This window comes from Vombatus ursinus, unplaced genomic scaffold, assembly GCF_900497805.2.
Source record: "Vombatus ursinus unplaced genomic scaffold, bare-nosed wombat genome assembly UNPS02014832.1, whole genome shotgun sequence".
NCBI lineage: Eukaryota > Metazoa > Chordata > Mammalia > Diprotodontia > Vombatidae > Vombatus > Vombatus ursinus.
In genome coordinates, this window is record NW_020954610.1 from 77,210,726 (window position 1) to 77,238,136 (window position 27,411).

Here is a 27,411-nt window from a genome sequence, read left to right on the forward strand (position 1 = left end):
GATAGGGATGGGGGAAGGGGTGTCGGGGGGAGTGAGATGGTAAATACTCCTCTGAAACATGGAGAATAAGAATATTCCCTGAGCCATTAAGTTCCCTTCTTTTAAAGAAAAGTATTTTCCCAATTACAAGTAAAGACAATTTTAAACATTAATTTTTTTTTAATTTAAAGTTCCAAATTCTCTCTCTCACTCCCTTCCTCACCTCTCCCCTCACTGAGACAGTGAACATTTTGATATAGGTTATACAGGTGCAATCATGCAAAACATATTTCCGTATTAGTCACATTGTGAAAGACATAGACCAAAAAAAGAACCATGAAAAAATAAAGTGAAAATAGTATGCTTTTATCAGAATTCAGACTCCACCAGTTCTTTCTCTGGAGGTGGATAGCATTTTTCATCATGAGTCCTTTGGGATTGTCTTGGACCACTGTGTTGCTGAGAACAGCTAGGTCATTTACAGTTGATCATCATACAATGTTGTTACTGTGTGGATATTCTCCTGGTTCTGCTTACTTCACTTTGTTTGTGGAGCTCTTTCCAGTTTTTCTGAAATCATCCTGTTCATCATTTCTTATAGCACAAAAGTATTCCATACCACAACTTGTTCAGCCATTCTTCAACTAATGGCTATCCCCTCAATGTACAATTCTTTGCCACCAGAAAAGAGCTGCTATAAATATTTTTGCACAAATAGGTCATTTTTCCCCCCTTCTTAAAAAATCTGTTTGGTAGTTGTGTTGCTGGATCAAAGAGTATGCACAGTTTAAAGCCCTTTGGGCATAATTCCAAATTGCTCTCCAGAATGGTTGGATCAGTTCACAACTCAACCAACAATGCATTAATGTCCCAATTTTCCCACACCTCCTCCAACATTTATCATTTTTATTTTCTGTCATTTTAGCCAATCTGATAGGTGTAAGGTGGTACCTCAGAGTTGTTTTAATTTGCATTTCTCTATTCAATAGTGATTTAGAGCATTTTTTCTTATGACTATAGATAGCTTTGATTTCTTCATCTGAAAACTGCCTGTTTATATCCTTTGACCATTTATCAACTGGGGAATGACTTGTACTCTTATAAATTTGACTCAGTTCTCTCTATATTTGAGAAATGAGGCCTTTATCAGAGATACTTGCTATAACAATTATTTTCCAGCTGTCTGCTTTCCTTCTTATTTTGGTTGCATTGGTTTTGTTCATGCAAAACCTTTTAAATTTGATATAATCAAAATTAGCCATTTTACATCTTGTAATGCTCTCCATCTCCTGCTTGGTTGTAAATTCTTCCCTTCTTCATAGATCTGACAGGTAAACTATTCCTTGCTCTCCTAATTTGTTTATGGTATCAACTATTTACATCTAAATCATGTACTCATTTTGATTTTATCTTCGTATACAGTGTAAGATGTTGGTCTTTACCTAGTTTCTTCCATAATGCTTTCCACAAATTCCCTTCTTAACAGGTGGCAAAGCAACCTCTATGGTCAGAAGGGTGGTAGAGATTCCCTTCTCAAGGGAAACAATTTCATCAGAGAGGGCCCAGACTACCTGGAGAACTGATCTACAATTACTTCTTTGAATCCCTCACTCTCCTTGACCTGCTATTCTTGTTGCACTAATTTTCAGCTCTGAACATTTCCTACCTTCCCCTTCCCAGTCTCATTTCTGGCTCCTGGACTTCTAAACCATGCTGTCTCATATTAGAACTTCCCCAGTGCCTGGGGCCTCTTCATCCTGGAAGACTCAACTATCCCTGTGGCCTTCTAAACATGGAGCACCCCACTCTATAAGACCTTCCCCCTTCTCCCATTGGTGAGTGCCTCCAGCAGCCTCCATTTTGTGGAGGTGCCCAGACTCATCTTTATTCCCCTTCTGGTTCTTTTCAGGTACCCTTTTCCTCCCCCTTCCCCTTTTCAGCTTCCTTTTGTGTGCTGTCTTCCCCCATTAGAATGTAAGCTCCTTGAAGGCAGGGACTATTTTTCTTTTTGCTTGTATTTGTTTCCTTAGTGCTTGCACAGTGCCTGGCATATTGGTATTGTTTAGTCATTTCAGTTTTGTCTGACTCTTTGTGACCCCATTTGGAGTTTTCTTGGCAAAAATACTACAGTGATTTGCCATTTCTTTCCCAGCCCATTTTACAGATGAGGAGCTGAGGCAAATCACCACCACAATCAGCAGTAGCAGATTCCTTTTATTCCCCTTCTGGTTCTGTTCAGGTACCTTTTTCCTTCCCTCCTCCCTTTTCAGCTCTCTTTTGTGTGATGTCTTACCATTGAGAGCAGGGACTATCTTTTTGCTTGCATTTTTATCCTTAGTACTTAGCACAGTGCCTGACAAATAGCAAGCCTTTAATAAATGCTTTCTTCCTCTTCTCCCTGCCTGCCTTCCTACTTGTCTAGTCTTGCTCCTAGGCTGCTCAGCCCCCAAATCAGGCCAATTTCATCCAAATTTATGCTTCACCTTTTCTGATGGGTTCTCATTGCTTCTTAGCAATCCTTTTATCCTACACTTAATGGTTTCCTATCTCATTTTGCACAGTGAATCTTCCTAAACTTTTCACTTCTCTTCAAATCTCAGCCCCTTTCTCTTCCCTATAACAATAGCTTATTACTTCACCTGTGTATATTACTGAGAAAAGTGAAGTCATCTTTTATGAACAACCTAATGATGCTGCCTTCAAACCTGAAAACTTCTCAAGGTCCTTCCTTCCTTCCTTCCTGTCTGAGAGTTAAGAGGTGTCTCTATTTCTGCTTAAGGATAACTATCCCATCTGTTCTAATGATGCTATCCCCTATCACACTCCTCTAGGATCTTGTTCTTTCAAGCATTTCTTATGAATTTTCAATTTCTCCCTTTCTAGTGACTCTTTCCTCTTCTGACCCCTCTGTGTTCAGATCTTCTCAATTCTCTTAAAAATATCTTTGGGCATTATGAACTTCACAAACATTCACAAATGTGAACATTTCCACATATAAAGAACAGAGAAAAGAGGATTGTATATAGAACAGTGTATCTCTATTTCCTACAGCTTTTAAAAGTATATAGTAAAGTAAATGCAGTAGTACCCACACTGTCCTGCTTTCTGAGTCCCCCTTGAAATGTCCTTCTGCTCTCTTCTGTTCATTTTCAATTTTCATCAATGACTTGATTTTTCCTATTCTTTTTTTTTTCAACATCATCATCTCTCTCTCCCCCCACAAAAAAATTGAAAGTTCTTCTTTGTAACAAATAGGTAGTCAACCAAAACAAATTCCCACATTGGTCATGTCGGAAAATGTAAGTCCTATCCTGTCACTATGTCCACCACCTCTCTACCAAGATTTGGGAAACATGTTTCCTCATCAGTCTTCTGGACTTGTGATTGATCATTGATTCATGTTCTTAAGACTTTCAAAGTTGTTTTCCTATACAATATTGTAATAATTGAATAAATTGTTCTACTGTTTCTACTCATTTAACTATACCTCAGTTCACACTAGTCTTCTCAAGTTTCTCTGAATCTACCCTTTGGTCGTCTTATGGCACAACAGTATTCCATTATAACCATATGTTGCAATTTGCCCAGCCATTCCTCATTTGATGGGTACACATTTGGTTTCTAGTTCTTTACTATAATAAGAGTGCTACTACAAATTCTTCTTATTTCTAAGAATAACTTCATTGATGCTTCTTATCCCACTGAGCTAACTGTAACCTCTCTCATTGCCAAACATCTTTAAAAAGTAGCCCAAATCTGGTGTCTCTGTTGCTTAGCTCCTGCTTACTTTCTAACCCCTTGCAATCTGGCTTCCTTTGCTAAAATTACTCCCTCACAATTCAGTAATGGGCTCTTTATTATAAAACCCAATGGTCTTTTTTTAGAATTATCCTTGATTTTCTTGCAGCATTTGACCTGCTACCTATCCCCTCTACTGCCATACCTTCCATTTCCTTGGCTTCTGCAATCCCTTTGCTCCTTTTGTACCTCTCAGACCACTTTTTTGTTTTTTTTTGCTGGTTCTTTTGGTTTATATCTGTAATTCCATTGGTGTAGGCAAATCCTTGTGAGGATCCTTCCTCTACCCAATGCAGATAAGTAACTGTTCTGCAATTTAGTTTAAGAGTTGCCTGTCAGCAACAGTGAGAAATAAAGTAGCTTGTCCAGGGTCAGAGGTAAAACTTGAATCCAAGTTTTCTTGACTCTGAGATAAGCTTTCTATCCACTAAGACATGCTGCCATTTTACTGGCTCATATTCTTCCAAAATTCTTCCACAAAGGACTTAACCAATGTAAAAAGTGAGTGGGTAGGGGGGGTTTCCTCTTAATTTTTTTTAGATATTACATATCTAAAGTCTTCTGAAATATATAGACTATCCATCTATTATCCATAGCTCTCCCAGCATGATGTTAACCTCCTTTGGTCATGTATCTCTTAGATGAAATCCTTTATACTTTTTCTTACACCTAAGTCATCATTGACAAAACACTGCAACTTATTTATGTCCACAACATGTCTCTTAGGTGCCCTGAATGTGATCTACCGTTGCTTGTCCTGGGAACATTAGTCAGCCCTTATTACTCTGTATCATTATCTAACCTTTTCACATGTTCCAAAGTATTTTCTGTTGCCTTTAAGAATTTCTTACACTGTAATACTGTAATATGCATTGCTTACTTGTGTAATCTTATCCCACTTAATTATAAGTTTATTGAAGTCAAGGACCACATCTTATTTATCTTTGTATTGTTTCCTCCTCAATGCCCACCTTGCTCTTCTCCATGTCCCCCAGTTCCTATCAGTGGTTAATGCAATGCACAGTGCATACTAGGCAGTTAATATGTGTTTGTCAAATGAATGGATGAAAGGCTTGTCTTCTTTCTTCAACTACATCATGTACTTCTAGAAGATAAGGATTGTAAATTTTCCCCCTCATTTCTTGTGTATACTTCCTTAGTATCAACGTTGGTGCTATGACTATAGGTGTTCAAAAAATCCTCATTGAATAAAAGAATACATGAATGAATGAATAATAGAAGAAAGTTTTAATGCCTATACTTGTTTGCCTTGAGGTTGTCCAGATCCATTCCTAGGGAAGAGGGCTTCCTAGTGCAAGAGATTCAGACTCTTAATTGCTGGTGGTTCTTAAAAAGAAGTCCTCTCTGATAGAAATCTATCTTCCAATTCAGAAAAGGTAAGTGGACTTTCCCTCCTCTGCCCCCCCCCCCCATGAAAGGGAGGCCATCAAAATCAAGCTAATTGCTGTGTAGCATAATCCTTGGCCCTATTGAATCCTCTCTTATGTTCTGCTATGTGCATGGAAATGTTCTTTTTTTTTCTTTCATCATTTTGTATTTAGATTCAAGATGAATAACAAAATTTAAAAAAACAATAAAAAAGAAAGACATGAACAAGAATCACATGGGATAAGAAGATATGGATGGATTATGATTGGCATTGATGAGGAAGCACCCACAACTAGGAGATCATAGATTTGTGGAAGGATCAGATTTAGAATTCAGTTCAATATTCTGTTTTGTGCATGTCTTTTTGGACCCTAACTCTGTCATCGATCATTTCAGTCTCCTAGTTTCATGTCATCTGCAAATTAAATAGATATGGCACCTATGTCATTATATAGGGATAGGGACTGAATGTGTGATTTCATTGGTATGAGTGAGCTCCCAGGTGAAAAAGCTCTTTTTATTAATGAAGGTCAGCGCCTCCTCTGAAACCTCCAGTCTTAGAGAGTTGCCTAGAACACTGAGAGCTTAGGTAACTTTCTGGAGTCACAGAGACAATATGTATCACAGGCAGGACTTGAACCCAGGTTTTCCTGATGTTAAAGCCAGTTCTCTATCCATAGTCAATAATAAGCATCAGAGGTGGGATTTGAATACAGGCCCTCTGACTCTGGAGCCAGTGCTTTTTCCACTGTAGTACTAACAAGAGACAAATTTATATAAAGTACTTTGCAAATATTAAACCTTTATACATAACACTTCTGATTATTATTTATCTCAGTTACTGATAGAAATGTTGAAGAGAACAGAGTGGAGGTTAGAGTATTAAGGCTATTGTTAAAACCTCCATAGAGATTGAAATTAATTCATTAATCAATATTCTTTGAATACAACCATTCTACAAGCTTTAAATCCATCCAAGTATAACCTCATACAGCCCACATTTCTCTGGCTTTTCCATAAAGATATTATAATAGACTATAAAATTCCTTTTTTTCTTTGTGAGGTGATTGGGGTTAAGTGACTTGCCCAGAGTCACACAGCTAGTAAATGTTATGTGTCTGAGTCAGGATTTGAACTAAGGTTCTCTTGACTCCAGGGCCAGTGCTCTATCCACTACGTCATCTAACTGCCCCTTACCAGATTCTTTTTTTAAAAAAAAATCCAAGTAACAGCACATCTGTGTCATTTCATTGATTGGTAGTACCTCATCAAAAAAAAAAAAGAAGGGTGGTTTGGCACTTTCTTTATGAATCCATGCTTGGGTCCTGCCCCTGCTATTTCTCCTTCATGTCAGGAATAGTTATGGGGGCAGCCAGGCAGGTGACTCAGTTACTTGAGTTACCCTCCATGAGGGGTTAGTTAAGTCTACAATCTGTTCTCAGTATCGAATAATAAAAGCAATATACTTATTAACACATGGAGCCTTAAATCAATAGAAACTATCCAAAGGCCAGAGGAACTTTGGGAGAGGCTAGCAGAGAGTTTATTCACAAAGCAGCAAGTCCAGGAGCTAAGTCTTTGATAGTCAACAGGAAGATTTGCAGAGCAGGTTCAAAGGGCCAGGTTAATTGATTTCAATAGCCTTTGACTTGGTCCTTTTTGCTATACTGTCCACACGGTCCTACCTCCCATCACTTGCCTGATGAGTAACATCTCTCAATGGAGGCAGAAAGAAAGCTGACTTCTAGGGTGTCACTGTTTACAAGAGCTTGTAAACCATCCTCTTGATAATAGAACTTTGCTAAGAATTGATATCAAGCTCATTGATCTATAGTCTCTGGAATTGACCTTCATTTTCTTTTTGAAAACTGGGACTTCTATTCACCTCTAGGGCTGTTAACACCTCTTATGTTCTCCAAGATAGCGTCTCAGAATCACACTCACAAATGTTTCCAGAACTTTGGAATGAGGGTAGTGTGGTGTGGTGGAAAAAATATTGGATCTGGAATCCCAGGACCTATATTTGAACCCCAGCTTTGCCATTTTCTACCTATGTAAGCTTGGACAAATTACTTATTTTTTCTGGACTTCAGTTTCCTCATCTGTAAAATTAGAAGGTTATGACCTCAAGTTCCTTCCTGTCCTTAATCTGTTATTGTTCATCCTTTCTTTTTTTTTTGGTGAGGCAATTGGATTAAGTGACTTGGCCAAGGTCATATAGTCAAGTGTCTGAGGCCAAATTTGAACTCAGGTCCTCCTGATTCCAAGGCCAGAGCTCTATCCACTGTGCCACCTACCTGCCCCTTGTCCTTTGCTCTTGAAAAGGACCAACAACATCAGGAGGGTGATGTCTTGACTTGCAAGTGAACTGGATTTAAATGAGGCAAGGCTGTGCAAAGTCACCAGTCTCATTCTCTCCTTCAGGGTCATCAGAGTACAGTGGCAAGACATAGGTGAGGCAGACTGGCTCTTAATTTATGATCTTATTATAATACATACCTCACTTCTCAAGCACTGGGTTTATATGGATTAGATTCAACCCTGGAGTACTTCACAAATCACTCTATTTGGCTTGTGCCCCACACCTAGGGTCTCCTTTACAAACATCAGAACTTGACTTGTTTTGTTCTCACCCAGGAAACATCAGAATATGTGTAGGTTTCTTTGTGTGTAGGTTTCTAAAGAAAAGGTTAAAGAGTCCCTAACTTCCATATAAATGCAGCATCTTATAATAATTCATATAAAGAATGAGCTTTATTTAACTGGATATATATATATCTATAATTATATATATATATACATATCTTCTATCTAAAACACAAAGTACTTACAGATAAATCCATGAATAATCAAAACAACTTGACTTCCTTTTCTAATTGGCACTCTTCTTTCCGAAGCATCCATATATTCCCATAGACTTATAGTAGCATCCTAAAGTTGAGGGGAAAGCACTGAGGGTGGAGGGAGGGGCAGAACACTGACCCCTTATCACCTTGATCTGCACAATATACTTATAACTCACAATACTAGTAAAGGGTGTGTTTGCTCCTCTGTATCATGGATCTGTCTCTCCCTGCTCTTTCCTCTTTGTTCTAGAGCTCCTCTATTTGGCCCAGAAATTTGATATCTTCCTGGAATTTCTTCTCTTTTACATATAAGCCTTGGTTCAAGAATTCTTCATTATTGTGAACTGATCCAAACATTCTGAAGAACAACTTAGAGCTATGCCCAAAGGGCTATAAAACTGTTCATACCCTTTGACCCAGCAATACCACTACTAAGTCTACATCCCAAAGAGATCAAAGAAAAGGGAAGAGAACTTATATACAAAAATATTTTGGCAGCTCTTTTTTTAGTGGCAAAGAATTGGAAATGAGGGGATGTTCATCAACTGGGGAATGTCTGAACAAGTTGTGGTATATGATTGTGGTGTAATACTATTGTGCTGTAAGAAATGACAAAGAGAATGGCTTCAGAAAAACCTGGGAAGATTTATATGAGCTGATGCAAAGTGAAGTGAGATGAATTAGGAGAACATTGTACAGAGTAACAGCAATATTGTAGTGATAATCGACTGTGAGAGACTTATCTACTCTGTTCAATACAATGATCCATGATAGTTTCAGAGGACTAAAAATGAAAAATGCTCTCCACCTCCAGAGAGAGAACTGATGAACTCTGAGTACAGACTGAAGCATATTTTTTCACTTTTTCTTGCTTTTTTTTCAACACTGCTAATGTGAAAATGTGTTTTTCAAGACTTTGTGAGTATCACGGGAATCAAACTTCTTGCCTTCTTGATGGCTAGGGAAGGGGGCAGAGGGAAGGAGAGAATTGGGAACTGAAAATAAAAATTATGAAAAACAAAGGATTTTGCATTGTCTAGGACCTGCTCCTCTAGAAAGCATTGTCAGAAACTCCTTTTTGTCCACAAAGCTTTGATTTGGTAATTTCTCTTTCCCTCTTCTTTAGTCTCCATGACTACCTCTGTCAGTTGCCATCTTTGAGGCTACATGTTACATGTTCTCTTCTCTCCTTCCCTCCCATCCCTGCTCTCCTGGACTCACATCTTTTCTCCTTTCTTCAGGTCATTTGATTCCCCAGAGAGGCCTTACAGAAGAATAGACTTTCTTATTAGGTAATTGAGTCCAAATCTTTTATGTGTAGCCTCCATACTCTCTGCATTTGTCAGCTGTGGTTCTTTTTGTCTCTGATGCATGATCAGTTTGCTAATTGTTTTTTCTTTTCTTTTTTTTAAAATGTCTTTATTATATGGAATGGCTCTCTGGGAGAGGTGAGGTGGAAAACACGACAGAAAATTTAGGTAATATAAAAACAAAAGATAGCAATAACTCAAAAAAAACTTGCTCCTCCTCACCAAATTCCTGAAGCATTTTTGTTGTATTGGCATCTTTTTAATTCGATAGGTTTGAAATGAGTCATCTTTGATTCTTCCGTCTTCTTCATCTTCCCCCTCCCCCCCAATTAGGCATCAAGTCCCTTTCTATCTTTTACATCTCTCTCACGTCCTGCCAAGGGCTTGATCTAGGCCCTTATCACCTCTCTCTTGGACTATATTGTAATAGCTTCTTAATTTTGATGTATATATGAGAAAGACTTCATTTGTGAACTCTTAAAATTGCATTTCCCTCTTCCAAGTCAAATGTTATCTTGCAGTCTCACAAATTGTTAGAGCTGGAAAGAACTTTGGAGATCAAGGATCACAGATCTGGAGTCAGAAGGAACCTCAGATACCATCTAATCTAATCTCCTCATTTTATAATGAGGAAGCTCAGGCCTAGATAGAGTATCTTGCATTAGTAAAAAGAGGCAGGAAATCACTATGTCAATGAAATCACAGGTTCAGACCCTATCTACCTACCTACCTATCTAACTATCTATCTAACTATCTACCTATATCCTATCTACTCCCCCATCTCCATGTCTCCATGTCTCTATCTACACACACACACACACACACACACACACACACACACACACATCTATCCCTATAGAAATGTCAGCTGGTGTCACCTCCTCACTTAAAAACCTTCAATAGCTCCTTTTGTTGTCGAGTAGTTTCAATCATGTCTAAGTCTTCATGACCCCATTTTTGCATTTTCTTGGCAAAGATACTAGAGTGGTTTGCCATGTGCTTCTCCACCTCATTTTACAGACAAGGAAACTGAGGCAAACAGGGATAAGTCCTTGCCTAGGGTCAAGAAGCTAGTAAATGTCTGAGGCTGGATTTGAACCCAGGAACATGAGCCTTCCTGATTCTAAGCCCCAGTGCTCCATATACCACCTAGCTGCCTTTCAATAGCTTCTTACTGTCTACCAGACAAAATTCAAATTCCTTAGATAGACATTAAAAGCTCTTTAGAATAATAAACATTTATATAATTCTCTAATGTTCATAATGTACTTTATACACATCTAATTTGAGCCTCACAAGAATACTATGGGATAGGTACTAGGCAGCTTGCCTATTGTGCAGCTAGAAAGTATAAAAGGCAGGTTTGGACCCCTGCTTTTCCTGACTCCATCCTTTCCAACTCTGCACCATGTGATCTTTCACAATGAGTCTCTATTAACTTTTCTAGTCTTATTTCCTGCTTGTCTCTTTCACATATACTGTGGCTAAATTGAATTACTGTGTTGCCTAATTGAATTACTATGTTGCCTAATTTCTTGGAATGTCCTCCCCAATCCCTTGCCTTCCTTCTGCCATTACTTCTTATACTAGTACATGACATACTACAGATTGCAAAATTTTCTAAGGATTAGGGTATGAATAGGGATTAGATCTGTGATTTATGTAGTATGAGGAGCTCCTGGGTGAGAAAAGTCGCTCTACCAATGCAGGTTGGCATCTTCTCTGCTAGATTCTCATAAAGAGTTGCCTAGTTCATTGAGGGTTTAAGTGAGTTATCCAACACCACTATGTCTGGTGTAGGATCCGGGCCAGGTCTCCATCCATGCTGCCTCTCTTTTGATGACGATACAATAAAATATACAAGCCTAAATATATACAAAATACAGGACATAATTAAATATTTAAGAATTCATAAGGCACATGAGAGTCTTGTAGTAAGTAGATTAGGTTATCATTATGAACATTAATTATCACTGCACCACGGTAATACAAGTTTCTACCATGGTGGATACAAGTTTCCATATGTTATTTACTTATGCTTCCTGACTTCCATCTGGTGAGCTTCAAAGAGTGCTTCATCTTGGGATAAGAATCTATGCAAACATACGTTTGAACAGGGGTGGAAGGGTTGACAAAATTGAATTTTTGACAATATTATTTTTTCTCCTTGGTGGCAACCGTTTAGCATCAGATCTGTTTTAAACAAACTGACGCCCAAACGGAACCATATTTCTGTGCCCAGACTAGAAGAATATTATCTTTCTTTAAGATAAGTCCTGTGGTTGCTGCCTCGAAGCATCTGTACAACAGTCAGTAAAAAAAAAAAAAAAAAAAAAAGGGCTTTCTCTTACCTCAAGCTCATTAGCAGCCTTATTTACTTTGTTGATGTTGCTGGCTTCCTGTTTCTTCTTCAGGGCTAGCTGCTTCAAACACTTTTGGATGTCTTTCTGTGTAAGATGTTTGAGAAAAACCACATTAGCACTCCTGAAACTTCAGAACTCTTCTGCCCTCTTACCAAAGCTTGCGCTGCTTGAGTGACAGAGTCTATGATTATCTCTGTCATTCCATCATAGGATCCGAGGTAAAAGAAATTTCAGAGACCACTGAGCCTAACCCTCTCATTGTACAGATGAGCAGACTGAAGCCTAGAGAGGTTGAATAACTTTCCTGGGGTCACACAGCTAGTAAATGTCTGAGAAAGACTTTGAATTTAAAGTCTTCCTGATTCCAAGTCAGCGCTCTGCCCGACTGCCTAAAATTTTAGTGAAGACTCTGGTCGTGTTCTTTCCAGATGACTTTGGCCTTTTCTATGGTTATCCTTCCCCATATCTTCATCCTTCCTATTCTTTAGTCTCCTTCTCTCAGCCCACTGTTCTCTTAATTTGAGAAATGCTGCCAAAATATCTTAGCCCAGGGGTGGGGAACCTGCAGCCTAGAGGCCACATGTGGCCCTCTAGGTTCTCAAGTGCAGCCCTTTGGCTGAATCCAAACTTAATAGAACAAAGGGGATTCAGTCAAAGGGCTGCACTTGAGACTCTAGAGGGCCACATGTGGCCTCAAGACCACAGGCTCCTCACCCCTGTCTTAGCCCATTGTTTTTACCACATCCTGTTTCTCTCCTCTAGCTTCTTTCTTCTCTCCCCGCCAGCTTTCAGACCAATCTTCACTGCCTGATTGCTTTTCTTTCCTTCTTCTCTGCCAAATCAAAATGAAGTGGACACTTTTATACAGTTCTCTTTTGCACAATATTCTATATTTTCTTACACATTTCACCCTCTACTTTCTTATTGCTAGGACTCTCATTCCAGCTATCATATACAATCTCCTTCTTCAATGTCCTAAATTTTCATCTTCTCTATGAAGCATTTGTTCTTATCTAAAGGGGAGCAATATGATGGATAATCCCCAATCACCTTCATAATTGCTATAATTCACAGACCCACTTAGGACTTAGGAGAAATCCTGTAGCCCAGAAAGATAATAGTAGCCACTGTAAAATACTAGCTGCCACACATAGAGAACAGTAGTTAGTGTCAGTTGCTGGTACATAGACCAGTGGTCACTACCCATCCATGTACAATACAGGGAAAAATAACTGCCACCACTCCATAGCTAATCTCCTACTCCTATCCCCCAGAAATTTTGTTGCTATTCCTCAGATGAGTTGAGATACCTGGGATCATCATTATTATAAACTGCTAGATCAAAAGGAGCAATGTGTAAGCAAAGAATTTTGGAGAGGTACAGAAGGAAGGTTTCGCCTTCTATATAGCAGTGAAAGGTGAAATTTTGAACTGTACATTTGTTAGTTCAACAAATATTTAAGGTCTATGATATGCACTGTACTGTAATACTTACTAACATTTACATGGTGCTTTGCACATATGATCATCACAACCCTGTGAGGTATTGGAGGACATATAGGCATTGTTATCTCCAATTTATAAATATGTATATTGAGCTCAGAAAGATTATGTGACTAGTTCATTGACACAAAGCTTGAAAACATAAGAGATAGGATTTGAATATGTCTCTCCTGATTTTAAATTTAGTATCCTTTCTACTATTTAATGCTGCTTTGAGTTCTGCCAAAATGAAAGTTTTATAATTTAAAAAAAATCTGTTAAGTGCCTACTGTATATTAAAATACTGTGCTAGACAATTAGCTCCACAGGAATAAAGTTTACATATACATGACAACCAATATTGCAACTGTTACATGTGGGTACTTTATGTGTGACTACAGAAGTATAGGCAGTAAGGTTCAGTAGACAGTGGTGGATTTCAGAGGACCTGGGTTTACATCTCACCCTGACCGTTTACAACCTTTGTGATCTTGGGCAAACCAATTAATTTTTTTGAGCCTCAGTTTTCTTCATCTGTAAATTGAGGGATTTGGACAAGATGATCTCTAAGGTTCCATCCAGCCCTAAGCCATGGTCTTAAGTTCAGAAATTGCGTAGTGATTTAAAACTTAGAATCTTCAAACTTAAAAAAAAATTTTTTCTTTGAAACTGTATGAAGGCAATGCTCCTTTTGTTCTCAGGGATGAAATGTGGAGCAACCTTTTGTGTAAACAATTCCTAACAATGAAAGGTGTTCCAGAGTAAAAAGGGCTGCCTTTGGTGGTGGTGAATTTCCCATCATTGGAGGTTTTCAAAGAGGAGGCAGGCTGATCATTTTTTAGGGGATATTTTAGAAGATCTCTTCCACCTCAGTGATTTTGTTGTTCTAAAATCACATCAACCAATCAATAAGAAAAGCATTTATGAAGCACATATTATATTCTGAGTATTGTTCTAGGAACTGGGAATACAAAGACAAAAATGAAACAGCTCCTGCCTTCAGAGAGCTTATATTCTATCGAGGGGAAAGAACATATGTATACATATGTATGTATGTATGTATACATATAAGCAAATACAAAATATATACAAAGTAATTACCAGGTAGGGTGGTAGGTAGTGCAGTGGATAGAGTTCGGCCTGGAGTCAGGAAGGCTCATCTTCCTGAGTTCAAATCCGGCCTCAGACACTTACTAGCTGTGTGCCTCTGGGCAAGTCACTTGACCCTGTTTGCCCTCAGTTTCCTCATCTGTAAAATGAGCTGGAGAAGGAAATGGCAAACCACTCCAGTACCTGGACCCCCAAATGGGGTCACAAAGAGTCAGACACTACTGAATATGATTCTACAACAACAAAAATTACCAGGTAGTTTTGGCAGGAACTGGGGAGACACTTGCTGGATAGGTTCAATATTGCAAATTAAGCTGTAATACTGCAATGAATCTAAAAGATCTTACTGATGTTGGCATTCCTTCCACTGGTGCAGATTGCAGCCCATCCAGACTTTCCCGTGAAGTGATTCTTGTTCAAGTTCTCCCCTTGTTCCTCTCTGTGCTTGAGGACTTCCTTCAGGTTATTTTAGATTTCACAAATATCATAAGATCAGAGATTTCAAGCTAGAAGGCACATTAGAGGTCATCTAGTCTCATTCCCTCATTTTACAAACCAGGAAAGTGAGGCGTAGAAGGGTTAAGTAAGTTGTCTGACGTCACACAGGAAGCATGTGGTAGAGTCAGGGTTTGAATCCATGTTCTCTTACTCCAAACACAGGACTCTTTGTGCCAGACCACCACATTCTTGCTGTACAGCTGTTTCCCCCTCACTTTCACTATGTACCGCTCCTCCCTCTCCTTTGCCTTTCATTTCCTCGATAATACCACTTCATCTACTTCTTGCATGTAAGTCATTGTTAGAAATATGCTGTAGCCAACTAGTGTTCACCTTAAACCTCTCCCTCAACCTTCCTGCCACTCTCAACCCCGTATTTTCAGAGTGTACACTGGGAACTGTGGAGATCACAAGGAATTATAAGGCATAATATTTACTCCCTACCCCCAAGCAACTCACAGTCTAGTTAGGAATGCAAAATTACTATACATGAAACAGTAGAATAAAAGCCCACTGAAGGCAGATTGTTTCATTTTTATTTTTACATATCCTGTGTCTGGGGCAGCTAGGTGGCATAGTGGATAGAGTGCAGGGCCTGGAATCAGGAAGACTAATCTTCCTGAGTTCAAATTTGGCCTCAGACACTTACTTAGCTGTGTGATCCTGGGCAAGTCACTTAACCTGTTTGTCTCAGTTTCCTCATCTGTAAAATGAGCTGGAGAAGGAAATGGCAAACCACTCCAGTATCTTTGCCCAGAAAACTCCAAATGAAGTCATGAAGAGTTGTACATGACTGAAAAAATGACTGAACAACCGAACTCTGTACCTAGCACTACATGGACTTAATAAGTATTTGTTGAATTGAACTGACTTATAAAGTAATGGAAGAACTATATCCCAGGTTACTGAATTGCTGAGTGTCTGTGATCTCTGAAAGACTATGGAGAAGAGGAGAGATAGGATAGAATTGGAAAAGGGACAACTCTGTCTTGATATTCTCCCCCTCCTTCTCCCCCAAAGGAAGAGTCTGCAAACTGTAAGCCAGTGATTTTGATTTCGATTCCTGACAATCAATCAATCATTCAGCATTTATTAAGAACTTCTTAGGTGCAAGCATAATGTATTTTTAATAATGTATTATTAAAGCACTTCTAGGGTTATATCCCAAAGAGATCACACAAAAGGGAAAAGGACCTACATGGACAAAAATATTCATAGCAGCTCTTTTTGTGGTGGCAAAGAGTTGGAAATTGAGAGGATGCCCATCAATTGGGGAATGGCTGAGCAAGTTGTGGCGTATGAATGTAATGGAATACTATTGCGCTATAAGAAACGATGAACAGGCTGACTTCAGAAAAATCTGGAAAGACTTGTATGGTCTGAGTGAAGTGAGCAGAACTAAGAGAACGTTGTACACAATAACAGCCACGTTGTGTGATGACTAATATTGATAAACTTAACCCTTCCTGGCAATACAAGGGTCTAAGACATCTCCAGAGGCCTTGTGATGGAAAATGCTATCCATATCCAAAGAAGGAACTATGGAAGTCGAATTGCTATTTTTTTTTCTCTTCTGTTGAGTTTTGTTTCCTCTTTCTGATGGTTCCTCATATTGGTTTTAATTTTTACTTACAACATCACTAATGTGAAAATATGTTTAATATGAATGTAAATGCATAGCCTATGTCAGATTGTGCACCATCTTGGGGAAGGTGGTGGGGAGGAAAGGGGAGAAAAAATTTTAAACTCAAAAGCATATGGAAGTGATTATTGATAAATCAAAAAAATTAATAAAAAAAAGAAAAAAAAGAAAAAAAAAGAAGCAAGACTTAAACCCCACCCCCCAAAAATAATGTATTATTAAAGGAGTGGTTAGTGACTATCTAGAAAAAAAAGCAGCCATCACAAAGATTGCTATTGTGATGCAATAGTAGAAAGGGGATGGATTTGAAGTCAGTGGATTTGGAGTGACTTTGGGCAAATCATTCCCCCTCCCTTAACCTTGGTTTCCTCATCTGTAAAATGAAGATGCTGGACTAGATGACCTCTAATGGGCATTCCAGCTCTAAATTGATGATCTTATGTATATAAACCAAGGGCTATGTGACACAGTGGAGATTCCAAAATAGGATGGAAATCATTGGGGGAGGGGAGGGCTGAGTCATTGCCCAGGGCTTCATAGAGCCTTTAAGATTTGGGCAGAGCTTTGGAGGATGCTCCAAACATCCTCCAAAACAACATTTTACTGAGTTAGGCTGGGTGTAGGAAATTATCTTTGTAGCAAGCAAGAGGCTGGGGACAGGAGTGGGGGAAGGGGGTAAATATTACTACTCCCTCCTTGCTCCTCCAAAAAAAGATAGCATGTCCCAAAAATCTCTTCGCTGCCCTAGAGTTTAAATACCATTTAGACAAGTTGATGGTGTACTCTGGCACAGGCAGGTTTAGTTGGTGTGTGTCCTGGCAACCTTACAAAGATTGGGAAATAATAAGAGTTGCTTCCTGTACCCAACTGTCTCTACACCTGCCTCCATGTCTTTCTTTGTACATGGTGCCCTTTATTTCTTGGAATGCTTTCCCTTCCCATCCCTGCCTTTTGGAATCCAAATTTCTTTCCCTTCAACTCCCAGCTCATTTGGGGTAGGGTTCACTCTGATCTCTCCAGTTGTAGTACTCTCCTCCTCAAATTTCTTTGGATTTAATTTATTATGTACATTTTGTATTTACTTATCCCTCACTTTCTCTCTCCCTTTTGCCCTCACTGTGAAATGTATGTCCTTTAGGGACAAGTACTGTTTTCTTCATTTGTTTTTTTTTTTTTTTTTGTCTTCATGTCTTCCTAGCACTGTGTCTGATGCACTAGGGCCTGTTGAAATGAATTAAGCTCACACTTATGCAGCGTTTTTGAAGGTTTACAAAGCACTTCCCTCTCAATGAGGCAGGTAGTGTAAGTATGATTATCCCCATTTCACAGATGAGGGGAAACTGAGAATCACAAGGGTTAAGTGGCTTGAGCAAGGTCACACAGTTAGTAAGTATCAGAGTCTGCATTCAAATCCTAGTTTCCTGACTTCAAAACCAGCATTGATTTCACTGCCCCACACTGATTTAACAAAGCCAGAAGGAATTTTCCCATCATACAGAATGACTAGTTTCCCACCACCTTCGATTTCTCACCCAACAGAAATATTCTTGGCAGGAGGACCATTTGGAGCTATCCAAAAAGGGCAGGGGAGAGTGGGGTAAAGGGAAGGAGTTTCTTCCATTCCCAGACTTGCAGTAGGAAAAAAGGGGAAGACGCAGTTGGTGACCTGTGACCTCGCCGCTCTGGGGAACTTGTCTGCCCCCTTCTTCCCCTACGGGGCCCCATCCAGCTCCGCTTACCTGCTTGAAGCTCACTTCCTCGTGGACAAAGCGCACGGGATGGCCTCGGTGCGAACCCACCAGTGGACACAGGGCGCACACACAGCGTCTGCAGCGGCTGCAGAACAGCTCGACCGTCCGGTTGCGGTGCTCTGAACATAACCAAATGGGCGCCAGCTCGGGCCCCGCGCGCCCCTGGTCCTCCTCTTCAGCGGCGGCTGCTGCTGCTCGGTCCTCTGCATCTTCTGGGCGCCCGCAACAGCCCCCGGGCTTTCGCTGCTCCTCATGCTGTGCGGTATTTCTCACTTCCCGGGCCTCGAAGATTTCCCAGGGTACCGGGTCCGCCGCAGCTGCTGCCGAAGGAGCAGCCATAGCCATCTGCCCCGGGGAGGAGCAAAACGAGGAAACGAAACTTTTGCAACCGCAAAACCTCGTTATATCAGAGCAAAGGGCGGAGGAGAGAGGCAGGAGCCAGACTTGCAGATCTTTGAAGGCTGCTTAACCTTTTTTTTTCTCTTCATTTTTTTTTTTAAGGCAATTGGGGTTAAGTGACTTGCCCAAGGTCACGCAGCTAGTAAGTGTCAAGTGTTTGGTCTGAGATCGGATTTGAACTCAGGTCCTCCAGACTTCACGGCCGGTGTTCTATCCATTGTGCCATCTAGCTGCCACGCTGCTTAAGCTTTAAACTTTTCTTTCCTTCTTATCTTTCCTTCCTTCCTTCCTTCTTTTCTCTTTTTCTTTCTTCCTTCTTTCCTTCCTTCTCTTTTTTCTTAAAGTAGAACTAATAGTTCTATTTTTTGAATTTTAATATTTTATTTTCCCAATTACATGTAAAAACTACTGTTTAACCTTCCTCTTTTAAAAATTTGAGTTCCAAATTCTCTCCTACCCTCCCTCCTCCATCGTTGAGAAGGCAAGCAGTTTGATAAAGGTTATACATGTGCAGTCATGCAAAACATATTTCCATATTAGTCATGTTGTGAAAGAAAACACAGACAAAAAAACCCACAAGAAAAATAAAGTAAAAACACACACACACACACACATACACACCAGTATGTTTCTATCTGCATTCAGACTCCATCAGTTCTTTCTCTGGAGGTGGGTAGTATTTTTCATCATAGGTCCTTCAGAATTGTCTTGGATCTTTGTATTGCTGAGAATAGCTGTCATTCACAGTTGATTATTCTACTACAACGTTCTCCTAGTTCTGCTCACTTCACTTTGTATCAGTTCACGTAAGTCTTTCCAGGTTTTTCTGAGAGCATTCTGCTCATAATTTCTTATAGCACAATAGCATTCCGTCGCAATCATATATCACAACTTGTTCAGCTATTCCCCAGTCAATAGGCATACCCTCAATTTCCAATTCTTGGCCACCACAAGAAGTAAGCTATGTTTTCTATTTGTAGGTATATGAAGACTCATTATTATAGCTCAGATAAATAGATGGGAGGAAGCCACACCTCAAATCTATATGGCTTGGAGTCTCACTATCCAAGTCCAATTCAGTTGAATAAATATTCATTTAGCATCTACTCTGGATAAGGAAGATGCTGCTGTCCTAGGTGCTGTAAGCTCTGAAAACAAATGACCAAAAATTCACAGAAGTTATGCAACCACTGCCAACTCACACACACACACACATACATACATATACACCTGTACCAGAGAGCTCACACAGATTATCACAACCCCAGTTAACTCTGAAAATATCAAAGAGCCCACTTAGATTATCATAACCACAGTAACTCTAAGAAGCAAAATAAAATAAAAACAAAACCAAAGAGCTAACAGTAGTCTTAAGCAAAAAGCTTTCTTTATTCCATTGGAGGAAGGAAACTAGACACATGTGCTGGAATCTCCTCTAGTAGGAGACCCACTTTAGAGCAAATCTCAGTACATATAGTGTTTCCTAAGTGAGGTGTAGCCCTGACAATGAAAGATGACAACAACAATGAGACAAGTTTGATTCATAGCAGGGTTTCATGACCAGAACATGGGTCTTGCAGGTGCTTGTCTGAACTCAGGGATCACCTGGTGCTGGTGTGAAACAATTCTGGGATTTTGCTGTGACTCAGTTCATATACAGGGTGAGTGCCAAAGGTTGTTGTTACACCAACCTAAGGGTACAGCTTTCTTGCTGGGCCTTAGCTCTGGAAAATGGGGTGTCTCCTAATAGTAAAAAGAGAGGAGTAAAAAGAGAGGGGTGATCTTAGCATGGGGATTCTGACAGTGCTGAGGAGAGGAAGATGGAAAAAGACACTTTTCCTTGTTTAGAAGGAGCTTTCATTCTATTGTCCCCCACCCCCACTCCAGTCCTACAGAGCTAAGCAGGGTAAGGAAGGAGAGAGCCCTTCTCCCATTGGAGCAGGAACCAGGGCCACAGAGCTGATTGGCACCTGTCTTAAGTCTTGGAAGACAAAAATTCAGAGAGAGGGAGCTGAGGAGGGACTTCATATTTGGACCTTGTGGTTGGCTGAGGTGAAAAGGAAGGTTAAGATGATTGAAGATGTTGATGAACTGTGAGGCCTGGATGTTTGAAAGAATATCAGCATTTTTATTGAAGTCCCCCAGTATGAAGGCAGCAGTAGAAGACAGTCAGCCAAGTACTGAATTCCTTGAGAAATGAGGGAGAATGACTGAGATGCCCATAAATGATGGCAATAAGGATTTAGATGGGGTGATATAGACAGAGTGAATCTCAAACGATGAGATATTTGAAGAATGATGGGGATGGAGAGAAGGATAAGAAATGGCAGTTAGGTGAGAGAAGTATGTTGACTCCTCCTGGCCACATGTCTTCAGGTGAATGGGAGAAGGAACACAGCCCTAGAGAGAGGAAGTTCTTTCTAGGTTATTTTTGTTGTTGTTCAGTTGTGATTGACTCTTCATAACCCAATTTGAGGTTCTTCTGGAAAAGATACTGGAGGGCTTACCATTTCCTTTTCCAGTTCATTTTATAGATGAGGAAACTGAGGCAAACAGGGTTAAGTGACTTGCTCTGGGTCATAAAGCTATTAAGTGTCTGAGGTCACATTTGAACTCAGGTCTTCCTGATTCTGGGTCTGGTGCTCTATCCACTGCACCATCTAGCTGCCCTACAGGTTATTTTTTAGAATAATCATAATGATAACCATAATGGAATACTTAAAAAGAGCCATATTTTTTGAAAATCGGCATTTAAAAAATCCCTTCACTAATGAAGATCATAGCCTTTCTTCACGTTAGTAGTTTCATGAGTTGCTGTCTCCCTCCATCCCCCACTCACATTCATCATTTAGTAGCTAGCTTTCCATTGATGAGCCTCCACACATTTAGCTTGACAGGTCCTTGCTCAAAAGACACAGTCCATTTCTGGGGTCATACTCGAAGCTTTTGTAGCTTGGTAAGACTGCCAAAAGCTTGCACCCTACTAGCACAGACTTTGAGAACAGGGTCAATTTCATTTCATACTGAGATACTAAAGTAGGATGTTAGTAGGGATATGTGTGTGTGTGTGTGTGTGTGTGTGTGTGTGTGTGTACTGCATCTGTGATTACATTGACATAAGGAACTCTTGGTTGGGAAAATCCCTCCATTAATACAGATCAACAATTCATTTGTAACTTATAGTATTACAGTTGCCTGGGGGACCTGAAAGATTAAATGATTTACTCATTGTCACACAGCTAGTATGCATCAAAGTTGGTACTTGAATTCCGGTCTTCCTGATTCCAAAGGCAGTCCCTATTCCCTAGGCCCTGCCTCCAAAAAACTGAGGAGTTAAATGATTTTCCTAGAGTCATTGAGCCAGTGTGAGTCAGATACAGGACTTGAATTCAGCCAGGTTTTCTTAACACTAAGGCCAGCTCTCTATCCCCTATGCCAGGCTGCTTAGCGGATAACATATGGCATAGTTACATCATGATCTTGGTCATTCACCTTTAGATATACTTTAGTTTGTCAATATCTTCTTTTAAACATGTGGTACCCAGAGCTGAACAAATGTGATTTTCCCTGGGCAGTTTTGCCTGAGAGACCTGACATGATAGGGACATGCTTTTGGGGAAAGGATGGGGGGGGTAGTATGCTTCCTTTCTACTTCAACTGTTTCCCTCTTTCCCTTTCACTCTGTAGTCCACTGGATCTGCTGTGCCTTCCTCCTAGGCTTTGCTTTTTCTTTAAAGCCAAACGTAGTGATATGTATGAGGTTAATGAATGAATGAATGAATAAAACATTTACCAAGTGCTTGTTATGTGCAAAGCACATGCTAAGAACTGGAGATACATATGGAAGATTTCATCTGTAAGTCAGATGGAAAAGTCTCATGGTCCTTAGGAGGTGGGGCAGCTAGATTGCACAGTGGATAGTGCACCAGGCCTGGAGTCAGAAAGACCTGAGTTCAAATCTGACCTCAGACACTTCCTAGCTGTGTGATCCTGGGCAAGTCACTTAACCTCGTTTGCCTCAGTTTCATCCTTGGTAAATAGGCCGGAGAAGGGAATAGCAAACCACTCCACAATATTTGCCAAGAAAATGCCAAAAGGGATCATGAAGAGTTGGACACAAGTGAAATGACTCAACAATAACCTTAGGATGCAACAGCAAAGCAGATATTAATACCTCTTCTTTAATGTCATTTTCATTTATAAAACAATATCAGTTTCTGAGGTGCAACTATTTGACAATGCCAAGGACTTTGAGGCAAGCACTTGCTTTCTTTTTGATGAGGCAATTGGGTTAAGTGACTTGCCTGGGGTCACACAGCTAGCAAGTGTCAAGTGTCTGAGGTCAGATTTGAGCTCAGGTCCTCCTGACTCCAAGGCTAGAGCTCCACCCACTGCACCACTTAGCTGCCCAGAGGAACTTTCTTTTTGGGTCTTTAGTAGCTGTGGTTGTAACACCTACAGGAATAGCTGCAGAGGTGGCCATCCACAGAGGTAACCTTTCTCCTAGTGTGACTGTCTTCTGACTGCTATTCCCCTAGTCCTCTGGGCCACAGCCACTGCCAGGATACCCTCCTCACAACTGCATTTGCTCCAGCCTCAATAACTCCAAGCTATGGTTCTGCCAGTGAAGGAGATTTTGGGTAAGAAACCTATTAAGACAATGCTTTCTGTGAAGCATGAAAACTTACTAGAGATTCTGGGGGAAAACCACTTTTGAGCCACATTCCTCTCCTTGAGTGTGAATCACAGGGAAAATTGCCCGTCTACTTCACAAAAGCCTTCTCCAAGAAAATCTTCTACCAAATCGTTTCCCTGGAACATTTCTTTTGCAAATGTAACTAGGTTTCCAACTAAGCCTGAAGTGTTTTTGCAGGTTGTTTGTGAGAGGGACAAAGGAGGCTGACTACCTCACTGCATACTGTGTAAGGGATTTACTGAGTTGGAGCCAGATATTCTTCTGGGAGAGACACATGTGGTTCCAGAAGCTCTTTGGGAGAGATAAAAGGAGAGAGAAGCTACAGATATGTAGTGGGAGTTGGCTCCTCAAAATATCGGTGCTTTCAAACTTACTTCCCTGGAGACTGCTAGAATAGACCTCCTTGGAGAGAAGAGTCTTGTCTCTAGGATGAGCTGAGACATTTTTCTCACTCTCAGATGAGAAGCTCATTCATTCACTTTTGTGTTGTTGCTGTTGTTTTTTCTGATCTACTATTCTAATCTTCAGAGAATCTTCAATTTCTGGTTGCTGTTTTGCTTGAATAAGTGGTTTTGCTCTCTATTTGTTCTTTGTGTAACCAGTGTTTGGAGGGAAGAAGCTAAGTTGGCAAGCGTGAGCTAAGGATTATCCTCTCCCTTAAGAGTGACCAGGAAAGTGGCTTTCCTTCTGAGCCATGAAACATTGTATTTCTTAGACCGGAGATATTTGAGGGGGGGCAGCAGATAGATATAATTCTAGCCTGATATCCCTCTCAGAGGCTGGGAAAAGGAGCACCCAGCCTTGTGGTGCTACTGGGTTCTCTTCCATAGGCAAGGAGGATCCTTGACTCTCCTCCCACCAGAGGTGGGTCAACTACCAGATGTATCTGTCCATGTCACCCACAAGTAGCATTTATACATTCAAACAACTCATGTGGGGCATAAATACCTTACACAGATAATGACAAGCCTACAGTCTGAGTCCTGAAATCTTCATTTCCATGAGGCTCAAGATTGACATTCTGTTTGGCAGGCAGCACCAAACTGGCAGACTTTTCCCAAACGGCAACTCACTTGAAGGCAAAGTAGGGCAAAAGAGATGCTACTTTCCGTTACCAGTGTGAATTGTTTTTCAGGTTTAAACATCTGTTTCTATTAAAAAGAAATGGAACATAGCAGCTTACATATAATACACAAGGGCAGCTTCCACCAGCAGGCTAAAGGTTTTGTTGGGTGATCCACATGCATTTACATGGGTATACCAGTAGGTGTAGTAGTACCTAGTAGGAAGAGGCCACACCATCTCTGTAAATGAAAGATTGGCCAACTCGCAGCAGATCCCACTCCTTTAATCTTCTTGGTTTTTTGCTTTAAGCAAATTGAATATATACTATTTATTTAAAAAATACTACGTATTAAAAAGTAAAAGTCTAGGCAGTTATTTATTATTTTGTTACATTTGTTTTTCATTGCACAATTCCACAACATCTATTTTTTTCTTTTACAAAGATATAAGGAATTTAAGAAATGATGATAAAATGATCATTCAAATAGTTTGGGGCACAGTTTAATAAAGCATAAACCAATTTTTGTCATTTGATCTCCTGTATCACATGTTTTTGAACAAATTCAAAGTAGGATTGTGGGCAAGGGGAGTGGAGGAAATATGTTTAGAACTCAATATTTATACAGAGGTATTCTTCCAAAGATTATACTCAGGTGCTGATTCAATAGTTGTTGTTCATGGAATAGTAAATCATTAAACAAACTATTATTGTTTCAAGTACATAGATCAGTGAGCACTCTACTAATTGGTTGGGCACTGTGGATATGACTAATTTTAGTCTTATCAGGTCACATACATAAACAAAAATACAATTAAAAAAAGACTGGTTAAAAAAATATTGAGTAAAAATTACCTGTCCCTTTCCCTAGCTGTCAAATAATTTAAATAATTTATTCTAGACATAAAAAAAAGAAAATGAAAAAAAAACTTTCTGTCTACCTCAGAGAAGCCACATACTATTTTTAAACATGAAATTTTGGTCACTGATATATGAGTTTTACTTGAGAAGATAGTAGTTGACATGTTTAAAACATAGTACATCACGGATTTCTGCTCCCCCAATAATCAACTATGATTCATTCTTTTCCTCAGTGCAGTAAGGCATATTTTGCAGACAATGCTTGTATAAAAATAAGTTCCAGCATTTTAAAGTATTTACAGGATAGAGTGTTGCTCAGGTGAGAAAAGCATGCCTAAGGAGTTGTGGCCTAGTGAAAAGACAGACACGGTGAGCCCCAGCCTCTCATGATATGGGAGACATGCAGATTTAAAATACAACCAGATAGGGCATTCTATACCCACTGTATACCCTTGATTGCTCAGAGTGGAGCAGTGGGAAAGACATGAGCAGCAATGCCTCATGGCAGTCTTGATGCTCATAACTCATTTGGATCTTGTCCATCACATCCTATTTTTGCGATGGCTTATAGAATATCTGTGAGGGTGAACTGTATAGAGTCCCCATCATGATCCATAAAGCCAGGTTTTCAAAGAGTAATAGTAGCCCTGCAATGATAGTGAGTAAATACTCATCCCTGACCCATTGGTTAAGTGACTTTTATTCCCAATAATCCTTAGTCTGTTGCTGGGCTATTGTACCAAGGAGACTTATAGTCTTTATTATCTTTTTGGATTTGATTATCTGCATTCTGGGACTAGAACTAGAACCTGAACCATACATCTACTGGGAATTAATCTCTTCAATTTCTATGAAAAATCTCTATAATTGACTTGCTATTCAGTTTAATCTGAGTACATTTGACAAGGTCTCTTATTTCCAGGGGGAAAAAAAAGAGATTTATTTAAATCTATCTGTTCACCTTATAGGGGCAATATGGTAAAATAGATTGAGTGCCAGGCTTGGAGTCCATAAGACCTGTGGTCAAGTCCTATCCCTGATACTTACTGATTGTGTGATCCTGGGCAAGTCATTTAGCTATATGCTCCTCAGGTAACTCCCTAGGAATTTTCTACTAAGGGCTGTGGCCGGTATCAGTGGAAGGAATCCCCTTGAGATCCTTCTCTTACTTGGGTATAGTGGTATGCTGAGAGCTCTCTCTCTCTCTCTCTCTCTCTCTCTCTGTGATTTTAGCTACTACTAGACATTCTTCTTCTTGAGATGCCATAGCGCTTTTTGCTTTTGCTTCTATGGACTATTTTTTAAAAGAGAGATAGATAATGAACTGAAGGCCAAAGTATTATTTAAAATGATTTGATTCAAAAACCTCTATGAAAAGAAGGCAAGTAGAAAATTGGGTACTATTGACCACTGGCATTTTTCAATGAATTAAATTTTTGTTTTCCCACAAAAATATAAAAACAGTAGTTATTTTTATGAGATTCGGAGTTTGGTTTTGATATTTGTCTGGGAGTTGCTCTGGGTTCGGAGGGTCAGGAAAACAGTTTCTTTCTCTCCCTCTCAGTATGTGCCTGAGCTCATGTGTATATTTTTAATCTCCAGTTCCAGCTGTTTGACTTGAACTTCTCTCTGGTTTACCAGCTCTCGAAGTCTCCGAATTTCTTCTTGCTGTCGATAGAACATGTGCAGCAGCTGGAAAACAACAGATGAGTTAATTTGATCCATTATGGTTGCAGTCTAAAAACTGAGGGGTAAGTGCATCAAGCATCAGCAGAACAGTAGGTAAGCTCTGGGTATGAGGGAATTGCTAGCTTTTACTGAAATGCTTTATCCTTTATTATTTCCTGTCTCTACCCCCACTTCCACCCCTACATTTTTTAAGTCATTGTGTTAATATGGCTTGGATCTAAAGGGACATTTTTATGATGTATAGCTATTTCATAGCTGTTCTTAAATGAAGGAATCTCACTTCTTCAGTTATTGAGCCACAAAAGGATTGGTCAATACTTGGTTTCCCTTCCAGTGGGTGGACTGACCAACTCCCACTCTCTGTAGAAAGGCTTGAAGTGATGGTAACAGGGGCAGGGGTAGGGACAGTATATAGAGCATCTGGAATAGTTTATTGACCAACCCTTTGAGTGAACCCCCATCTATCTGCTTCTTTACCTTCTTGGTGCATTGGGAAATGTGGGGATTTGTCAAAGGAGAAAGGGAGAAGAAAAAA

General features: G+C 39.8%; 2 protein-coding genes across 5 annotated transcripts in view; both read right to left on the minus strand.

The window, feature by feature from the left end:
- The window catches only part of LOC114026017 (tripartite motif-containing protein 14-like), a 35,264-nt gene extending 16,749 nt beyond the window's left edge, over positions 1 to 18,515 (minus strand). For all 3 annotated transcript variants that reach the window (XM_027839595.1, XM_027839594.1, XM_027839596.1), the window contains exons 1-2: positions 18,157 to 18,515; positions 11,674 to 11,769 (exon numbers count right to left, since the gene is read on the minus strand). In XM_027839595.1, coding sequence (XP_027695396.1) covers positions 11,674 to 11,769; positions 18,157 to 18,513 — 453 coding nt within the window. In that variant the 5' untranslated portion in view covers positions 18,514 to 18,515. The remainder of the gene's footprint in view (positions 1 to 11,673; positions 11,770 to 18,156) is intronic.
- Positions 18,516 to 24,813: 6,298 nt separating this feature from the next.
- Positions 24,814 to 27,411, minus strand: part of LOC114025979 (coronin-2A-like) — a 159,734-nt gene continuing 157,136 nt past the window's right edge. For both annotated transcript variants that reach the window (XM_027839530.1, XM_027839529.1), the window contains exon 12: positions 24,814 to 26,879. In XM_027839530.1, the coding sequence (XP_027695331.1) occupies positions 26,748 to 26,879 (132 nt within the window). In that variant the 3' untranslated portion in view covers positions 24,814 to 26,747. The remainder of the gene's footprint in view (positions 26,880 to 27,411) is intronic.